Source organism: Pterocles gutturalis, unplaced genomic scaffold (genome assembly GCF_000699245.1).
Source record: "Pterocles gutturalis isolate BGI_N339 unplaced genomic scaffold, ASM69924v1 scaffold2214, whole genome shotgun sequence".
Classification (NCBI taxonomy): domain Eukaryota; kingdom Metazoa; phylum Chordata; class Aves; order Pterocliformes; family Pteroclidae; genus Pterocles; species Pterocles gutturalis.
Genome location: NW_010130292.1, coordinates 3,200 through 20,699, shown reverse-complemented (window position 1 = coordinate 20,699; position 17,500 = coordinate 3,200). Strand labels below are relative to the sequence as shown.

At 43.1% G+C, this 17,500-nt stretch overlaps 1 protein-coding gene across 1 annotated transcript; it reads right to left on the bottom strand.

Moving 5' to 3' along the window:
• Positions 1–1,300: 1,300 nt before the first annotated feature.
• On the bottom strand, positions 1,301–15,328 carry FAM83F (family with sequence similarity 83, member F; the record flags this gene model as incomplete). Its single annotated transcript, XM_010080155.1, has 4 exons — positions 1,301–1,365; positions 6,282–6,994; positions 7,582–7,703; positions 15,161–15,328. Coding segments are annotated over 4 exons (1,068 nt in total), but the record flags the coding sequence as incomplete, so codon positions are not given.
• Positions 15,329–17,500: the final 2,172 nt, after the last annotated feature.

Sequence of the window (17,500 nt, the reverse complement as noted above, 5' to 3'; positions counted from 1 at the left end):
GAAGAATTAGGGTCACTCGATGAAATAATCAAGAAAACCATTGAAACAGCCTGAAAACAGTTCTTTTCATACCACACAATGAACTCAGGGTTCATTGCCATAGAACACTGTGGAGGCCAAAAGTAGAAAAGGATTTTTGAAAAGGGACTAAGTGCATTCATTAAGGCCAGGTCCAGAAGGAACTGCCAGTTCAGAAGGTTCATAGACTGCTGGAACAGTGTCAAGAGAAAGACCTCTGTATACAAGCTTTACTATTTTATGCTTCTGTGATCATCTGCTATTGGTTATCCTCAGAGACCGGAGAGCAGATCAGATGGCCTTTGGTCTGATTGCATGCAGTGCTTCTTATGGATCAAAGCTCTTGATTTTGGCATGGCTTACAGTTTGGAAAGGTTAACTTAAAAAGAATGGAACATTTGAAAAGCTTGTATGCCTCCTCTGCTTCCTCTTTCAAGCCTCAAAGATGTGCTCCTTAATCATTCGGTTTCCATGAATGGTAAAGTATTGCTGAATTATCAACTAACAGGATTTTTGTAACTGAAGGCTGCATTATTGCTCCCAGATCCTGCCCAGTCCCCTTTCAAGGCATTTCTCCTGACTCACTCTCAACGGCAGGTTAAACATTCCCCTATATTAAATTTTTTTTCTCCTTAGTACATTCTTGCTTAATCACTTTGTTCAACTGCTATATTTATGACATGAAACAGTTAAAATACTAATCTGTTGGCCTCTGCTAGCTAAATCCTACTCCCAGACCCTTCGCTTCTGTGTGGATAAGTGACAACAGGAATCTACAGGAAGACTCCTTGTGGACAAAGGATTGTTACACTGTCTGTAAACATTCTTATTTCACCCAGAATTTGCCACTTCGATTGGATTTAGCCTTCCAGCCAGTCAGACCAATACATTTCTGCAGTGCAGTAGAGTAAACAACGCAACGCAGTGATTCTGAGTCTGTAGCTAGACTGATGTAGCAGCACAAGTCAGAAAATCTCCTGCATTTACCTGGACACAGAGCAAGCTCTGAGACCAGTCATCACTTGTTTTTATATATAAAATATGTGTGCACACAGACATATGGACTAATACATTCAGCACTAAACCTCCTTTAAAGGACTGACCATCCGGAGTCTACACTTCACCCAGCAAATGTGCTTTAACCGGGGGTGCCAAGTGCATCCAGGACCACACAGTGGCTTTATAGACCACTGAGTGAGGACATGGCTGTAGGTTCAAAATCAATCAAGAAGTTACTGTTCCAGCTTGTTCAGTCTTCAGTTCTCCAGATAATCTTTCCCAATCAAGATAACACACAGGTAGGTTGCTTGTTTTTATCGCTGGTAGTGGAGTTTGGACTTGGGTTACCTGAAACGAAAAGAAGTTATAGTAATGTTAACATTAAGTAAAAAAGACCTGGATAAAGTTTGAACTCACTCTTCAGTCTTCTCTTGTGATTTGCTCTACAACTTGTGTTAGACCTGCAATACTCTGGACTCTCTCGTGGTTTTATTTCCTACTACTGTGAAATGAAGAGACATTAAAATAAGAGCAAATTCAGAGTACACTGTGGAGAAAACCACTGGAGAAGTATTTTCAAGGTTTTGGCCTGTACCCAGGCCAGCTTCAGTGGTATTCTCAGGTTCCAGCTGGCACTGAAAAACAGTCTGGCCATGACTTGGGTGGGAGGTTTTCCAAAGAGTGAGGTATGAAAAAAAAAAAAAAGACAAGTCATCTCATCCATTTGATCCCTACACACATTCTCAGTAAAGGTTTTTCATGTCCCATTTTAAACATGTCAGATGCCTGTATTTCCATCATTTCCTCTGCAAGACAAATCCCGAGGCCTCAGGGTCTTTCACTTAAGTATCACAGTGCGCTGCCCCAATTTTTTATCATCATAGTTTTTTTCATTGCTCCCTCTATGGATTCCTTCTGCTCCCAGTATCTGTACTTTTCAATGCTTGCATTGCTGTCTGATCTCCTTCATTACAGCCAGCTCTTGATCTGGATGCCCGAGCATACTTTTTTCAAGCACCATACTAAAATACGTTTGCATAGGCTTTTGCAAGTAAGGAGCTCATCTGCGCTCTGAGCTCAGCAAGGCTTACATGACCTATAGCCCAGGGCAGTACGTACTGAGAGGGGCTGCCATGTGGCTTGCAGTCTCTCTGAGCAAGGGCATACCTCACTCATATATTTGTACAGAAGGAAGGTGTATGTGCATTTCCCAAGCAGTTGGAGCCAGTGGCCAGTACAGCGTAAGAAAAACTGCCACAGGTCATGGTGACATACTACTAAGAAGTCTCAACCTTGCTAAGATGAGGGAGCTTTCAACCCAAGCACTGCCTCTGAACTGGGCTTCAAGTGAATAATTTTTCATGTCACTCTCTTGCTTGTGGGTATTGGATCAATTTCTTCCTCACCCATATGTGATGGGGAAGAGAAGAGCTCTCTTCTCTCGCCCTCCTTTTCTCCACCTTCTTCCACACTGCAACTTCTTGATTTCCACGTGGGAGACTGCACTGCAACCTGCCCTCACTTTTGTGGCTGCCCTGTATGCTACTGCCTCCTCTCCACATCTCCCCATAGCATTTCATTCTACCTCCTGTCCCTGCTTTGACCCATTCCATGTGTAACTACTAAGTTTATCGTTACTCCTATCTCCTTACCACCCCTGTTCCCCTCCTTGTCTGTATCACGTTCAAGAACTTCATGTTTACTTTCAAAAGTGTCTGTGCTCCTTTGCTTAATCTCAGCTCCCAACTCCTTTATTCTTCTCACTTTCTGCTCTTGCTTTCTGACCTTTTTCTACAGATCTGCTGCAGTTAGAGCAAATACTCTCCTTGTATGTACCCAACAACGTTCCCATCTTTCTCTTTAGAAAAGGAGCTGAAAATTCCAGTTACCACCTGTCCATGATCCCACTTCAGCTGAAAAGCACTGGTGATAACTAAGCAGCTATTTCTGCAGTATTCCAGTGCCCAGTGTAAATCTCATTTCTTGTTGCAAGAAGCATCCAAAACTGAAACACAAAATCCTGCTATTAAGCATACGTGTTCTGCCACCAACATTCACAAGGAGTGAAGGCTTATTTATGGAGCAGCTCAGGACAGCAGACCCTTCTGAACAAGCCCACTTTGCTTCTTGCAGAGGAGAAGACAAAAAGGCAGCGCCTTCCAAAGACACATAGCTTTCAAAGCCTTGCAGTATTTCCCAGAAACTGCACTCAGACATCAGTGTCTTTTTGCTGATCACAGTCTGCCCCGCAGGAGCTTAAAAAGAACAAGATTCTGGTCAGGTTCAGAGCTGCTGCTGTTGTGTTCCTAAGCAGGCAACAGTGAAATCAAGAGTTGTGTCAATTTGATTATGTGGTTTAAGAAAGCCTTGTAAGACAAAGCACAGTCTCCATGCAGTGTGGTAGGACAACACCTCAGGATGTTGACTTGGACACTTGGTTTAGACCATTATTATCTGCAGCTTTTGTATTTTCCAGACTCCAGATTCTAACTTGTAGGTATCCTTTTCTAGCATGTAAATACTGAGTCAGATTTCCAGCCTCTGTCGCAGAACACACTTTCATCACTTCCCTTCCCAGTTCAGATTCTCTTCATCACCATTTGCTCTTACAAGACTGAATCTGACCTTTAGCCCACTTGAATAATGTCCTTCAATTACTCTGTGAGCTACTCAGGGTATGGATATGGTCTCTCTATGCATTTGCAAGGTGGGATGTGTCTCTGTGGTACTACAGAATTAAAAGTGACTTTGGAGGATGTGCGCACAAGCAGGCCCACAGGGCTTAAGTGTGCTGTTTAATCTTTACAAAAGTTAAGGGCAGCTATTTCAAACTGTGAAGCTCTGAATAATTGCATCCTAACCCAAAGGCATACCATGCACCTTCTTCCTCCTTCATTTCCACTTACTACCTTCTTTCTGTCACCCAGAGTATCACAGCATCCATTTTCACTAGACATGCTCAAAGACAGCTTAAACTTTTAAAACTAAGTCGGTCCTACAGTTACCCAAGAACAAAGTGCCTCCTATTTTTATCTTGAAGCTGGAATTTTATTCCATGCCCATGTTCAAGAATATTTTATTAAATCCTAATGAAGCATGTGCTACTGATCAAGTAACTGCAGAATCTTCTGGGTAACTAATTTTTTTCCTCTTTCTCATGAGTCTCCATCTTCTTAATGTTTCTTCCACCATCTCTGTTCACATGCCACTTTGGGACCATTAGACTAGAGAAGCTTTCTCTCAAGAACAGTGATTCAATTCAAAAGCAACACACAAGCAGTGGCCTCTAGTCTTTTACAACATCAGACGACCTAAATCTACTTACACCATACTTCAAAAGCTGTGGAGTCTCCCATTGCCTCCATGAACAGGCATTCTCAATTTGCATAAAACAAAAAAAAAATAGGGCGTCCTTGGAAAGACTTATCAGGTCAGGAAGAGCACAGCGCGAAGGCTGGTGTGCTGGACCTCTGCGCGCCTTCCCTGCACTTGTTCTCAATTCCTCGTTCCCCTTTATTGAAAGAGGTGGCAACCCTCAGGAAGTAGCAGTGGCAATAAATGAAACCTGAACATAAACGAAACCTGAACATAACAGCGTGATAGTGTCTTTGCGGAAATGGTCCAGACCAAGCATCAGCCTGTCTGGCACAGATCCACTGTGCTAAACGGAACGGGGACATCCCTGCTGTCCTGCCTGTGCCATGCCCCAGAAGGGCGCAGTGTCCCACTGTTCAACCAGAGTCTCTTGTGTGCCTTTAATCTGGGCCTAATTTCATCCTGACATTGCTGGAATAGCGGGCTGTCTGCCTGAAAACAGCTGACAGTGAGAAATGTAGGGAATCTCTGACACTGCAAAGTGCTGACAAGTCGCAGATGACGCAGTTCTCTACTTGTGTCACTAGAGGGTAGTGCAAGCCCTCACGTCCCTTCCCCCGAGAGGAAATGCCCATATATCTCCCTATAGGTCTTCACCGGTTTTGTTTTTCCTGACCCTGAGGAATGGGGCCCAGCAGCACGTACCGTCTGTGCTCAAGACGTAAAGTGATTTGGAGAGAGGGTCTCTTTAGACCCGAGTTTACTTCTGCATCCCCAAATGCCAAATGCATATCCTAAAATGGGTCTCCTGTAGTCTTAAATAAACTATCCATCCCTTCCTATAGTTCCTCTTTCTTGTGTTAATTTGGCATTTTTGAGTCTGTCCTTCATTCATCCAGAAATATGTCCAAGAACCTAATCAATCGCTGTTGGTGACCTTCCCAATACCTTTCTTTCTTTTTTTTTTTTTAGTCTCAGGAGAATGTCTTTCCATTTCACATCATGGCAGTCTCAAGGGAATTCAGTCTCTCTACGCTTGTGTTTTGCATTCATCAGAGCACAGAACAGTCTCTGGCCAGACAAGTTGAGGAGAAATTTTCTCCCTGAACGAGTTTATTTTCCTGCTGGTGCAGGATGTATTGACATCCAGTACAGCTCACTGAGAGAGGAAGACAATGAGGCTGAACAGTCCATAGATTTACTTCAATCTGTCAAAACATATAAAACACTGGGAAGTTAGCTATGAACCCATAAATCGGGAGAAATCTTTATCATTTGTGTCTTCAACTGGATGAAGCCTTGGAAGGACTTAGTGAAAATATCAATCATGTTAGCAAAGAAAAAGTTGGGATCTAGTACTTCTCCATAGCTTTATTTTCGTGACTTTCTCCCGCATTTCAGAATATGATAAAGTAGAAAATTAAAAAGACTTCCACCCTCTCCTCCACTCCTTGTCCCCTCACCTCAACATACACTTTTCCTCTCTTCTTCACCAATAACTTGTCACAATAAACACACCTGACTAAACCCAAATGAGGAAAGGAGCAGATACATGGAAAATGCCTGCACCCTGCTAGCCACTATGACACTGAACATACTGCTGCTGTTCATTAGGGCAGTGCACTTCACGAACTGTACACACAACCTGTTCTACACAAGGAGACATTCAACTTTCTCTCCCTTTGTCCCATACCTGCTTGCTGAGAAGTATGAGAAAACATTTACATAAGAAGTACCAGCTTTACAATAAGACTGCCATTAAATTGCCTTCAACTTAAATTTACTGTATCATTTGATACAACTTCTACTCTTCTTTGATCCTGCTCATTTTAATATAGCTGAAATAACAGGATCTGCTAACAGGTGCCTATATTGAATATGTTCACACCAATCAGACAAACTCAGAAGAATGGACACAGAAGAGAATATGCTGGTAGAAGAGGTTTTACCTGAGATGCCTCCAGTGCTCCGAACACTGCCATGGCCAATGCTGAGCCGCTCATATTCCAGTTTCATGTTCCCAAGGTCTTCTCCTGAATGCCCTTCACTGGCAAAAGAATTAGCCTCAATGCTTGAGCCTGGAGACCGTTTGGCCTTGCGACTGAAAAGCCCACTGGCAAACCGTTTTCCTTGCTTCGAATTGGCCTGTGCATCTTCTTTCTTCACATCACGAATAGACTCTCTGGATTTGGATTTATTTTTCAGGTCCATTTGGAGCCGGGAGAACAGTTTCTGGGGGCTCCGATTCAGCTTGTTCAAGTTCTCCAGAGGTGGATCAATTTCTGGGAACTCTTGCTCCAATGTGACTAAGTCATTCAGAAACTGATTTAACCGTTTCTTTGATTCACTTGTTCCCTCCTTTTCCATGTTCCCCTGACTATCCTGCCTGTGTCGTGAAGCCCAGAGCATCATATCACCACGGGTTGCCCCTGCCACTAAACCATACTTGGGGTTGATGAACTTCCGAGCCACAGTGGAGGAATGGAGGCCTGGCTTCCCAGTTCCGAAAAGGAATGGGTTAGCAATACCCAGTTCTTTGTAGAAATTAACTTCCTCTGAGATGGCATAGAGCTCACGAAACTCAACGTCAAACATCTCCACGTGCTGTCCTGTCAAGACTAGCAGGATATTTCTGTCAATGTGGGATGAACTCCATGTGAAGCTAAGAGTAGGAAACAGAAGCAACATTAAATTTTTGGGTGTATACTTGACCCAGCCCACCTAACAATATCTAAGACACTACATGGGAATATGTAGCATTGTGCCATTTGCCCATATATCCTTGCCAAGATGGGTCAGGATAGATACATAAAGCTTTTTATTGTTGTTCTTCATTAGGCATGCAGACCAGATCTGGAGGAAAAGGCCCTAAAGCTCTGAAGGACAGTTTACCCTTTTAAAAAAACAACACTGCATCAGAAGGAGGAGTCTCCAGACTGAAAACCTCACTGAAGAGAACTGAGCACAGTGGCTGGTGGAAAGTCCTCACAGACTACCACCTGATGCAGGGTGAAACTATCTCTAGCCCCCTGAAATGGTCCAGTAGCATGGGCATGTTCCATTCTCTCAGGAGCATCTTGTGCTCTATGTCACCTTCTCTGTTGTCCCACCCCAATTTCTACAGATGCCACACAGATTACAGAGGCTGGGATAAGAAAGGGAATGACATGGGAAGAAGACTCTCAAGCAAAACCACAAGCCATTCTTTACACAAAGAATGTAGCTTTGCCTTAAGCAAGAGTGACCCACCTGTATGATCCAGTGGCCACCTTTTCACCATCCACCATCAGGAATCGGGATGCCAACGTGCCTCTGATCTTCCCTGCTGGCATGTAGAACCCAACTCCTGTCACAGAACGTATGCGGATATTCTAACAGAGAGGTGAAAAGACAAAATGTCACAATAAATAGGGCAGAGAATTAGATAATTGTCAGCTCCAAGTCTTAACATGTCACCCACATTATCTCACTACTTCTGGGACTACAGCTCATTTTGTATCAGCCACCAGAAATCAGAAGAGCTGCAGAAAGGAAAGCATAGTGTCGTAAGACCTGTTGTCATTCCCTGTCTATGCAAGTCACTCCCCTTCATCAGTTTATGGCCCTGTCCAATGGGTCAGCATCTTTGTAACCCTGCCTGCTGTCTTCAGCTATTCATCTTAGCCCCTGGGCAAGACAATGCTTTCAAAATCAAATAATCCTCCAGCGCCAGTCCTGTGCTGTAGCTCAGGAGGCCCAGCCCAGTTCAGGAGAATGAATCAGAGGAAGCTGTGAGTCACATCTGCACTCTCTGAATCCTCATAGCTATTCCATGGCACTTGTGAGCTCTTCTCCAGGTTACATTAGCAGGACCACGAAACCAAGGAACTTTGCAACACCTGTGCAGTGCAAAGGACATGGTTACTTGGAGGGTAACACATGAGGCAGATCTACACTAGGTTCTTTTTGTGCTTGTGTTCTGATCCAAACAACACACGGCTTGACAAAACCGGGCAAATTAGAAGACGGGACAATTTAATTAATACAGAAGAGAGGAGTAAACAATGCTATTGCTCAAAAGATAGATGTTTCCTGTCTGTTATAACAAAAGGAGAGCCCTGACTTTTATAATTTTGCTAAGAACCCCAAAGAGTTACAGTGTCCCCCCAGATTCCTCACTGTTCAACAGAGGGAAAACACACAGAACTTTCTTTGAACAAAAGGAGTAGGATAAGTGTCTCTACTGATATCCCAAATTGATCAGCAAAGAAGAATTTCTGAAGAATACAAAGGAAAAACTTTCCATTAAATGAATGGAAGTAGTTAGAAAAAGACAATACCTCTCCCCAAACCTCCCGTCTCACACCCTTTGGCCAGCAAACCTACAAGTAATAAAGCACTACCCAGGCAGAGAGAAAACACAGATCTAAGGTTACATGATTTTCAACAAAAGATGTGTGCCTGCACTTACTATAGGAATATACTTGGACACTGGACTCGGTGTTATTCTGCTCATGGGCTCTGGCTGCATGAGGCTGAATTGCCAAACTGCTTAACATGAAACACGCCCCGCCCCAAAATCCAAAAGCACTGCTTGTCAGTATAAGTTTAGAGCAAATTACCTTGTCACTCTGACACACAAATTTAGATCATTTTCTTCATTCCACCATCTGCTTTTGTAAGAATTCTTTAACAGTGAAAAGCTAAAAGGTATTGTGGTCTGGAGTAATACATCCAGGGTTGGGAGTCAGATGGTCCCAAGTGTAATCACAGTTCTGACACTATTCCCTGTGATGTTCTGGGAAAGTCAATGCACCTTTGCTCATTCTTCCCCATCTGCAAAGCAGGAGAATTGTGAGGATTTGGCTAATGCTAGCACAGCCTCGGATCCCACAAAGAGCTAAGTCCTATTATTATAAACCTCACTGACAGCTTAAATACTGATAGATTACAGAAGTCAGCATGCAGGAACGAGTGATTATACGAATGCAGATTTCTTTAAAAAATAATTTTCCTGAATATAACTCTTACCTTTTGAACCTGCTCCTATTTCCCCCACTAAAATACAGCAGTGGCAGTACAAATTCTGACTAACAGTAACTGATGATACTACTATGTTGCATTCTTCTGTTGCTTGATCTGTCTGGAGTCCTTTGTGGGCATTAGCTAATTAATGCTCCCAACACTGCTGAAAGTATTATTACCCTGTTTTACAGATGAGGAGCCTGAGAGAGAACAAGATGAAGTGACTTGCCCAAGGCCTAGCAGTGAGTCATATGTGTGGGATGCTGAATGCAGGTTGAGTAGAGCACAGGAGAAAGGGTGCCCTTTCCAGTATTTAGAATAACATTTGTAGTTGTCTGGCTGATCACCTGAAATATTTTTTTTTCCTTGCCGAGTAAAGTTGGATGTGGGATTTGCCAAATCATGGAATATTGACTGCAAGTGTCAAGAAGGGCCTCCGTTCTTCAAATCAGTCAGCAGCTCTGACATGTCATGGACCTTTATGAATCAAGAAGTATCAAAAAGAATCAAGTATAACGAGTGTGGATTTTATTGTGTTTGTATGTTACATCACCTTCTTTTGTTGGAAAGAAAGCATGTTTGAATTTCTGCAGTAACTGAGCTACACATAACATTTCGAAAGGCACAGAGGGGATAGAACGAAACAGCTGAACACATAAACCTCCTTGAACAAAGTAGGCACAGGAGTGCATAAATACATCTTGAAATGCAGAAAACAAGCACAAAGTCATATAAACATCAAGTCACTTAACAGGTTATTAGTATAATGTTTTCTGCCTTGAAGGATCTTGGAGCATTTGTAGACTGATATACCAAGCTGTAAAGAGGAGGAACAAGGCTGGGTTCGTGTACTGAAGACTATACAACAACAAAAGAGGAAAGACAACTATAAATGAAGTGAGATTGCAGCCATTTTGGGGGGGGCGGGCACTAGTGTTATAGTAGTAACAAAAATTTTGGGTAGAGGAACAGCTAGTTCACCAGACAGAAATGACCCTTCCAGATCTGTATTCTTGCAGAAGCCTGCTTAAGGTTTCTCATATCCTGGCTTATGGAAGCTGCAGTCTGCGTTAAATTTCCACATTTCCCTTTACACAGGCTTGCACCACTCCTCATCACAAGCAGTGACTAACATCTCCCTGGCAGCAAATTAATATGGACTGGTAACACTAAAGCCTAACAGAGCATCCTAACACAAACAGTGAAGGAATCAGTCTTTCTTGCTTTATTGTGACCCGCTTTTAAACCTCACCCTGAATCCACAGAAAGTTAAATTAGACCCAATTTAGAAAGTTGGTAATAGGTTGTGTTGTGACTGACGCTTAGTTGTTCCTTGACAGACGTGGGCGGCTGGGCTCACAAGCTGGGTTTGAGTAGAGGGGATACACAAGACAGACCCTAAAGGCAAGCATTACAGGTACTTCCACCAGAGCATCCTGTGCGTACCTCTCTCTGAGAACAACAACAGATATCTATGTTGCAAAGCAAGCAAGGGTCTTTATTTCAAGTTGGGAAGGGTGGAATGAACGACTTCTATAAAATAACAGATTTAAAAAAGATAAAGAACAGGCAACAGACCAAAGTAGTAGCTGACAGAGGACAGTCCCTTGATAGTCCCTTACACTAACTGTGTTTTTCAAAATGTAGAGATCTCCTTTCTGCTGTCTCTGGAAAAATCAGATCCCTTCAAGTCAACAGCATCTGCTGAGGTAGCTCTTGTCCTGTGTTTTCTTGTTCTACTGTTTCACCTGAGCACAAGGCTGAGGGGGAGGCTCCAGATGCCTGTTACTTCACACTCTAAAATCCTAGATGGTTAGAGGAAGAGAGATATGGGATTCATGTGGACAGGACCACAACAGTACCAACAACTTTCTTATCCAGAGTCTGCAAGGTTCTCATTTTTGTTGATCAGATCTCTAGGTCAGAGAGATGGTGGTAGGTGCTTATCTTACACAGGGATGCAAAAGCAGCCACAATCTGTAAATAGTCACCAAGTAATGCTGGGAAATATTGTGGAACTATCCTATGTGTTTGCCCTGAATAGTTTTGGAAAAGGATGCTTGTTGACAAAGTAGTAAAACTTGCAGGTATTCAAGTAGAATAGGATGGAATGCAGCTAGCTGGACCTGGCCTGCCAAGGTCATTACTGGGTATTATTTATTTCGGTCTTTGCAAAAATAGAGCCTTGTAAGCCTCCATTTTCAAAAGGTCACAAGCAGCCTAGAAGAATTCTCTAACAGATAATTAAAAAACCAACAGCACTGCATCACATTACATTCAGCTACTCCCTCACTTGAGTTATGAACTGATGAGGAAAGACATGAAATTCTGCAATGAAATTTCAAAAATTTCTTAGGCAGAAATTTCTAAGAATTCCTGGAGTGAGGGGAGGAACTCTTTACATGTTGGGAAAATGAATGTAAAAAATAACATGAAGGTGAACTTCCTGCAGGTAACTCATTCCCTGGGCTTGCTTGAAGCTCTAGATGAACTCCCTGTCTTTGAGCAGGAGTGTCTCTTACTGGGGTCTTGGTTAGGAGATGCATGGTGGAGAAAGAGAAAACACTCACCTTCATGCCAAAGAAAAGAGGGCTTTTTATGGGACTATGAATTTTGTATCTATGAGAACTTGGATTCATTGTGATCTCTGAAGAACACTCTTGCATCAAACAGAACAGAAGTCTGGCAAACCATGTCCTGTAGGCTCAGGAAGCCATATGACTCATGTACACAAGACACACTCTTACTAACATCCCAGGATGACTGTGCTGATGGGTGAACTTAAATGCATTTCTAGCTATCTCCGTCCTTCAGACAAAAATTGGTGCTTTCTCATTTCATGCTTGGAGTCAGTAAGGAATTCTTGTCTTTGCAGAGTGAGGTACTGTCTTCCTACAGCAGTTTCCCTCCTTTGAGACTTCCAGCAGATCATGACACCTTGCCATCTCAAAATGATACAATAGCCAGAAATTTTGTGAAAACTCCCAGAACTGTACGTAGACAAAGGGTAAAATCCAGTGTTAATAGTAAATCTCCTTGTATTAGGATTGTTGAAGTATTCACTCTGCATTGGATGAACAGGGCAACGGAAACAAAAGGGCAGGAATCACAGAACAATCTGAGCATCTGGTGATGACAGAAGACAGAATAAGCATCCTGACCCTGCAGCAATGACAGCCCATGGTAGTGTGTCATCTCTGTCCTTCCCTGGGAGCAGAACTTGCCTCTAAACATTGAAGTTTAATCCCAGATTGCTGCAACTGTCTGAGAAAAAGCCATCCTGTAAATCCTGCATGAACATTCCAAAGGGAAGGTGAGAAGAAGGGCAGAAGAAAAAGTATGCAATTATGTTGCTGACAAACTGTGGCCCACTGGTGAAAATCTTTTAGAAGCAAGCGAAATGCATACACAAAAAGAAGGTGGAAGAAGAGAATGTTTTCCCTGTTACTAAAAATCTGTAGAAGAAACTCAGACATCAAAGCAGATGTCAAGAGGAAGACATATCATAAATAAGAAATGGGTGAATGATAGAGTTAACTGTACTAGAGTTTCTTGTTCTTCCTCAGCAATTCCAGCATCCTCTGTGATCAAGCAATGTGAGACAAAATGATTCTGCCTGAACAAGACTGGCAGACCAGCTTGCTTTCTTGCTTTAAATCTGGGTCTTCAGCACTAAAAATTAAAAACAACCCTAGACACATTAGATCAATGAGTTGAGGGTGGGGGAAGACCTCCAGAAGACTAAACCTTGCATGAGACTCCTTGGGTATGTAAAGCCTGCTGTTGGGAATGATGATTTCTGCTACACTGACCCAAGCAGCAGCACAGATACATCCAAGGCAGCCTTGAAGCCTTGGGCAGGATACTAGGAGACCATCTTCCTTGAGAGGTAACTGACTCTTCCTAGTCTTTCCATAGTACCACTGACAGGAATAAACTGCATTGACCTTAACAAGACTAACAAAAGCCTTAGCCATACTGGAAAAGGAATACAACAGCCTTAAGGGGAATTTAAGATACCATAGAAGATAACTGGGGAAAGAGGGCAAAAAGTTGAAGGACAGCATTCTGGGGGCTGGAACTCTGCAGAAGAGTGAAGAACTAGGTCAAAGAAGGATGTTAAAAAGTTCTTCTCAATGGACCTCCTTCAGCTCATCTTGTATTTGGACTTTTTTTTATCTGAAAGAGTCTAATGAAAAACACAGCAAGAGCTGCTGTGAGAGAAGGGAAGCACAGAAGAGTTTCCTCCCACTTTTGATGGCATCAATTAGAATTCTGCCTTTTTAGAAAAGGTGACCTTGTAACGCAAATAGGCTGCTGCAAGACCTAGTCACTGCTCTAGAATGCCACTGTGATGATTGGTTTCAGTGTAAAGTCTGTGTAGATACCTATGGAGAAAGAGGTAAGAGAAAGAGCAGAAGGGGACTGCTTACTGTTTAAAGACAGAGAAGGCAGGCAAAAAAGCAACTCACCTCTCCAATAGCAACTGTTTCTAAAACACCAAGGCGTCTTTTCATTCATTCTATCTGTGATTTAAAATACACAGTACTGAAAGCATCGTTCCTGCACATGATGACATGGTAAGAAAAGTACTGGAAAACAGGTACCGGAGCAAATGGAACTACTGCTGTGATTTCAGAGTTTTGTACCAAAGAGACGAAAGCCTAGGCACAGAACACCCCTGAAGCTTGAAACAGGTCTATCATAATGATGTCTGTGTCTTGCTTTCAAAGACACCAAAGGAAAGAAACTTCCATCTCTGTTTTGGAGAAGAATGAGAAAGCTGCTCGGCTGGATGTCTTTTTTGATGAAGAAGTCCAGAAACTCAGAGCAGAGTGGTAGTTCACAAGAGCACTGTTCAGATCTATGCAAGTCATTTTCATACAGATTTAAGATGGTTCTCCTAAAATGGTTAATGTGAGCCTCTATAACCTTCAGAGCTTTTTGAGTTTTGATTGTGGTTTTTTTTTTTTTTTTTAATTATTAATTGAGTGTTTATGGAAGATTTGCCCTTCCTTCAGGAAAAAAGGCACCTTTTTTTTTTTTTTTTTTTTTACTGCTCAGAACAGTTGGATCACAAGAGGCGCAAGTCTTGCATCCCATAGGTTGTTTCCAAACTAGCAACTTTTTCAGCATTCAGAATAAGTCTGTAGTAGTGACAGTGACAAAAAAACATGAAAAAAGCAAGGAATACAATACTGACTAAGCACACAAAGGATTTCTGTCTGTATGCAATGGAATGAGATCCTACTGAGGCTACTTTTGCCAGCCAAGCTAGGCCAACTACTCTGCTGTGATGCATGCACTATACGAATGCATACTCTGATATGGAACTGAGTAGTTATGCTCCCCAATCTCTTATGTTCTCAGGCAAAGGAGGACTACAAGCTTTTTTCATTCCCACTGCTGGATAGGAAAGTCTTGATTTCACAGAGTATATGTGTCCCATAACTGAGATCCATGCAGACAACAACTCAAAGAGCTACTCTAGACTCTAGTTTGAATCCTCGCACAGGAGACCCACAGGAATTTCCTCAGACCATTTTCTTCCCAAACAGGAATTTTTAGGTCACAAGAGCCAAAAAAGTACATAGACCCATGTCTGGGGTGAAAGGCAAAAAATCCAAATCTTTGCTTTCTATTTCCTTCTGTATTAGCAAGCCACTCTCTTATCCCTCTCTGTTCCATCAAACCCTAAGTGCTATGATGTGACCTGTAGGGAGGAAGAGATGTGTTTGCATGTCCAAGTGAGTTCCAAGATTCATTACAACTGAAAAAGGCCACTGATGTGCAGGAGATAATGGTTCAGTATTGAACAACTTACCCGGATCTGCAAGTCACTGAGGTCAAGGCATCTGCACATTTCCAGGAAGAGCTTCACACCTTCCTCATCTAGGATTATATAGACAGGGATCCAGCGCTTATATGCTGCATCAACAATATCGCGGAAGATGTCCCGGTCTGTAAATACATCCATGACCACGGCAATAATCTGGAAACAAGAAGACAGCATAGACCACTGAGTAAAATGCTAGGAACTGAAAGGGAGGCCCATCACGCTGGTGCAAAATAAATGAGAGCACTGATACCAGAATATAGAGGAAGAAGATACAGGGGAGGCAAAAGTACAGGGATTTTGTGCTGGTTTTGGTTGGGATAGAGTTAATTTTCTTCATAGTAGAGAGTATGTGGCTATGTTTTGGATTTGTGCTGGAAATAGTGTTGGTAATTCAGAGATGTTTTTGTTACTTCTGAGCAGTGCTTACACAAAGTCTAGTCTTTTTCTGCTTCTCACACCACTCCACCAGCAAGTAGGCTGGGGGTGCACAAGAAGTTGGGAGGGGACACAGCAGGGATAGCTGACCCCAACCAACCAAAGGGACATTCCATACCATGTGACATCATGCTCAGCATGTAAAGCTGGGGGAAGAAGAAGGAAGGGGAGGACATTCGGAGTTAATGGCATTTTGTCTTCTCAAGTAATCGTTAGGTTTGATGGAGCCCTGCTTTCCTGGAGATGGCTGAACACCTGCCTGCTGATGGGAAGTGGTGAATGAATTCCTTGTTCTGCTTTGCTTGTGTGCGTGGCTTTTTGCTTTACCTATTGAACTGTCTTTATCTCAACCCATGAGTTTTATCACTGTTACTCTTCTGATTCTCTCCCCCATTCCACTGAGGGGGAGTGAGCGAGCAGCTGTGTGGGATGCAGTTGCTGGCTGGGGTTAAACCACAACAGTCCTTTTTGGCACCGAACATGGGGCTCAAAGGGTTCACGATAACAACAAATTTGATTGAAATGTGCTAGATCGAATTTACAGCTGTCATTGCTATTTAGCTATTAATTGACAAGCTCCTGCGTTTGCCATGGGACTTGCTTGCTGTACTGGTGTATATTAGAGCCTAGTGCTCGTTAGTGGCTGCTTTTTGCTTTTGCTGCTTGCTGTACTGCTTATCATCTTACTCTGCTGTGCCTGGAAACATTCTGATAACAGCAATGGCTGTGCGCCTGGGCTGGCAGATGGCCAGGGTATTGCTGCTGTTTCTGTGCTGCTGCACTGGACAGGCTGGAACTCGAGTTGAAGGGACTGTGATCTGTGGATGAGTCCATGTGGGAGCAGGACACCCCGAAGAGTCTGTGATCATGGAAAAGTCCACACCAGAGCAAGTACATCTCAAAGGGTCTGTGGCCATGGTTATGTCTGTGCTGCAGCAGGTGTACCTCTGAAGAGACTGTGGCCCAAGGATAGGTCCCCACTGGAGAAGGTACACCTCAAAGCATTGGTGGATAAGTCCAGGCTGCAGCACGTACACCTTGAAACATCAGTGGCTGTGCATGAGGTCATGCCAGAGCACCTCAAAGTGTGTGGCCTGTGACAGAGCAGGTACAACCCTAGAGGGACTGCAGGCATGGGTAAGGCCATGTTGAAGTAGGTTTACTTCTGAAGGGACTGTGGTTTTGGGAAGGCCATGCTGGAGAAGCTGTATCTTTGAAGGCACTGTGGCCCATGGAAAAGGTCACAATGGAACAGGCACACCTCAAAGTGACTGTAGGTGTGGATAAGTCTATGCCACAACAGGTATACCCCTGGAGAGACTGTGGCTCTGCTGAGCAGTGCTCACACAGAGTCAAGGCCTTTTCTGTTTCTCACCCCACCCCACGTGTGAGTGGGATGGGGATGCACAAGACGTTGGGAGGGGACACAGCTAGGACAGCTGATCCCAACTGACCAAAGGGATAGTCCATACCATACCACCATAAGGCTGGGGTTAAATCACGAGAGATGTACATGCCCAAGCACTACCAATAACCTTGTAATTTTCTGGCATGGCTCCTGCTGCACTTTGGAAGGAACTTAATAAATGCCTTTGAGAGTTCTCCTTCTTCTAGGGGAAGATGGCTTATTTCAGCAGACTGAGGAATGCCAAAACCAAATACCTAGTTTTTCCTCTCTATTGTGAAACTTCTGTTGCCCCTGTAAGGATGCACTTGAACAAAGAGCACTGAAAACAGATTGAAGAAGAAGAGTGAAAAACATAGCTCTAACACTTAATCAGAAGGTGAGTAATGGAAGAATGCTTGTGCAGAGGAATCAAGGCCTGAATACCAGCCATGGTGCATAGCGCAGACAAGAATTTTATTTTCCTTTTTTCTCAATTCCCTGTG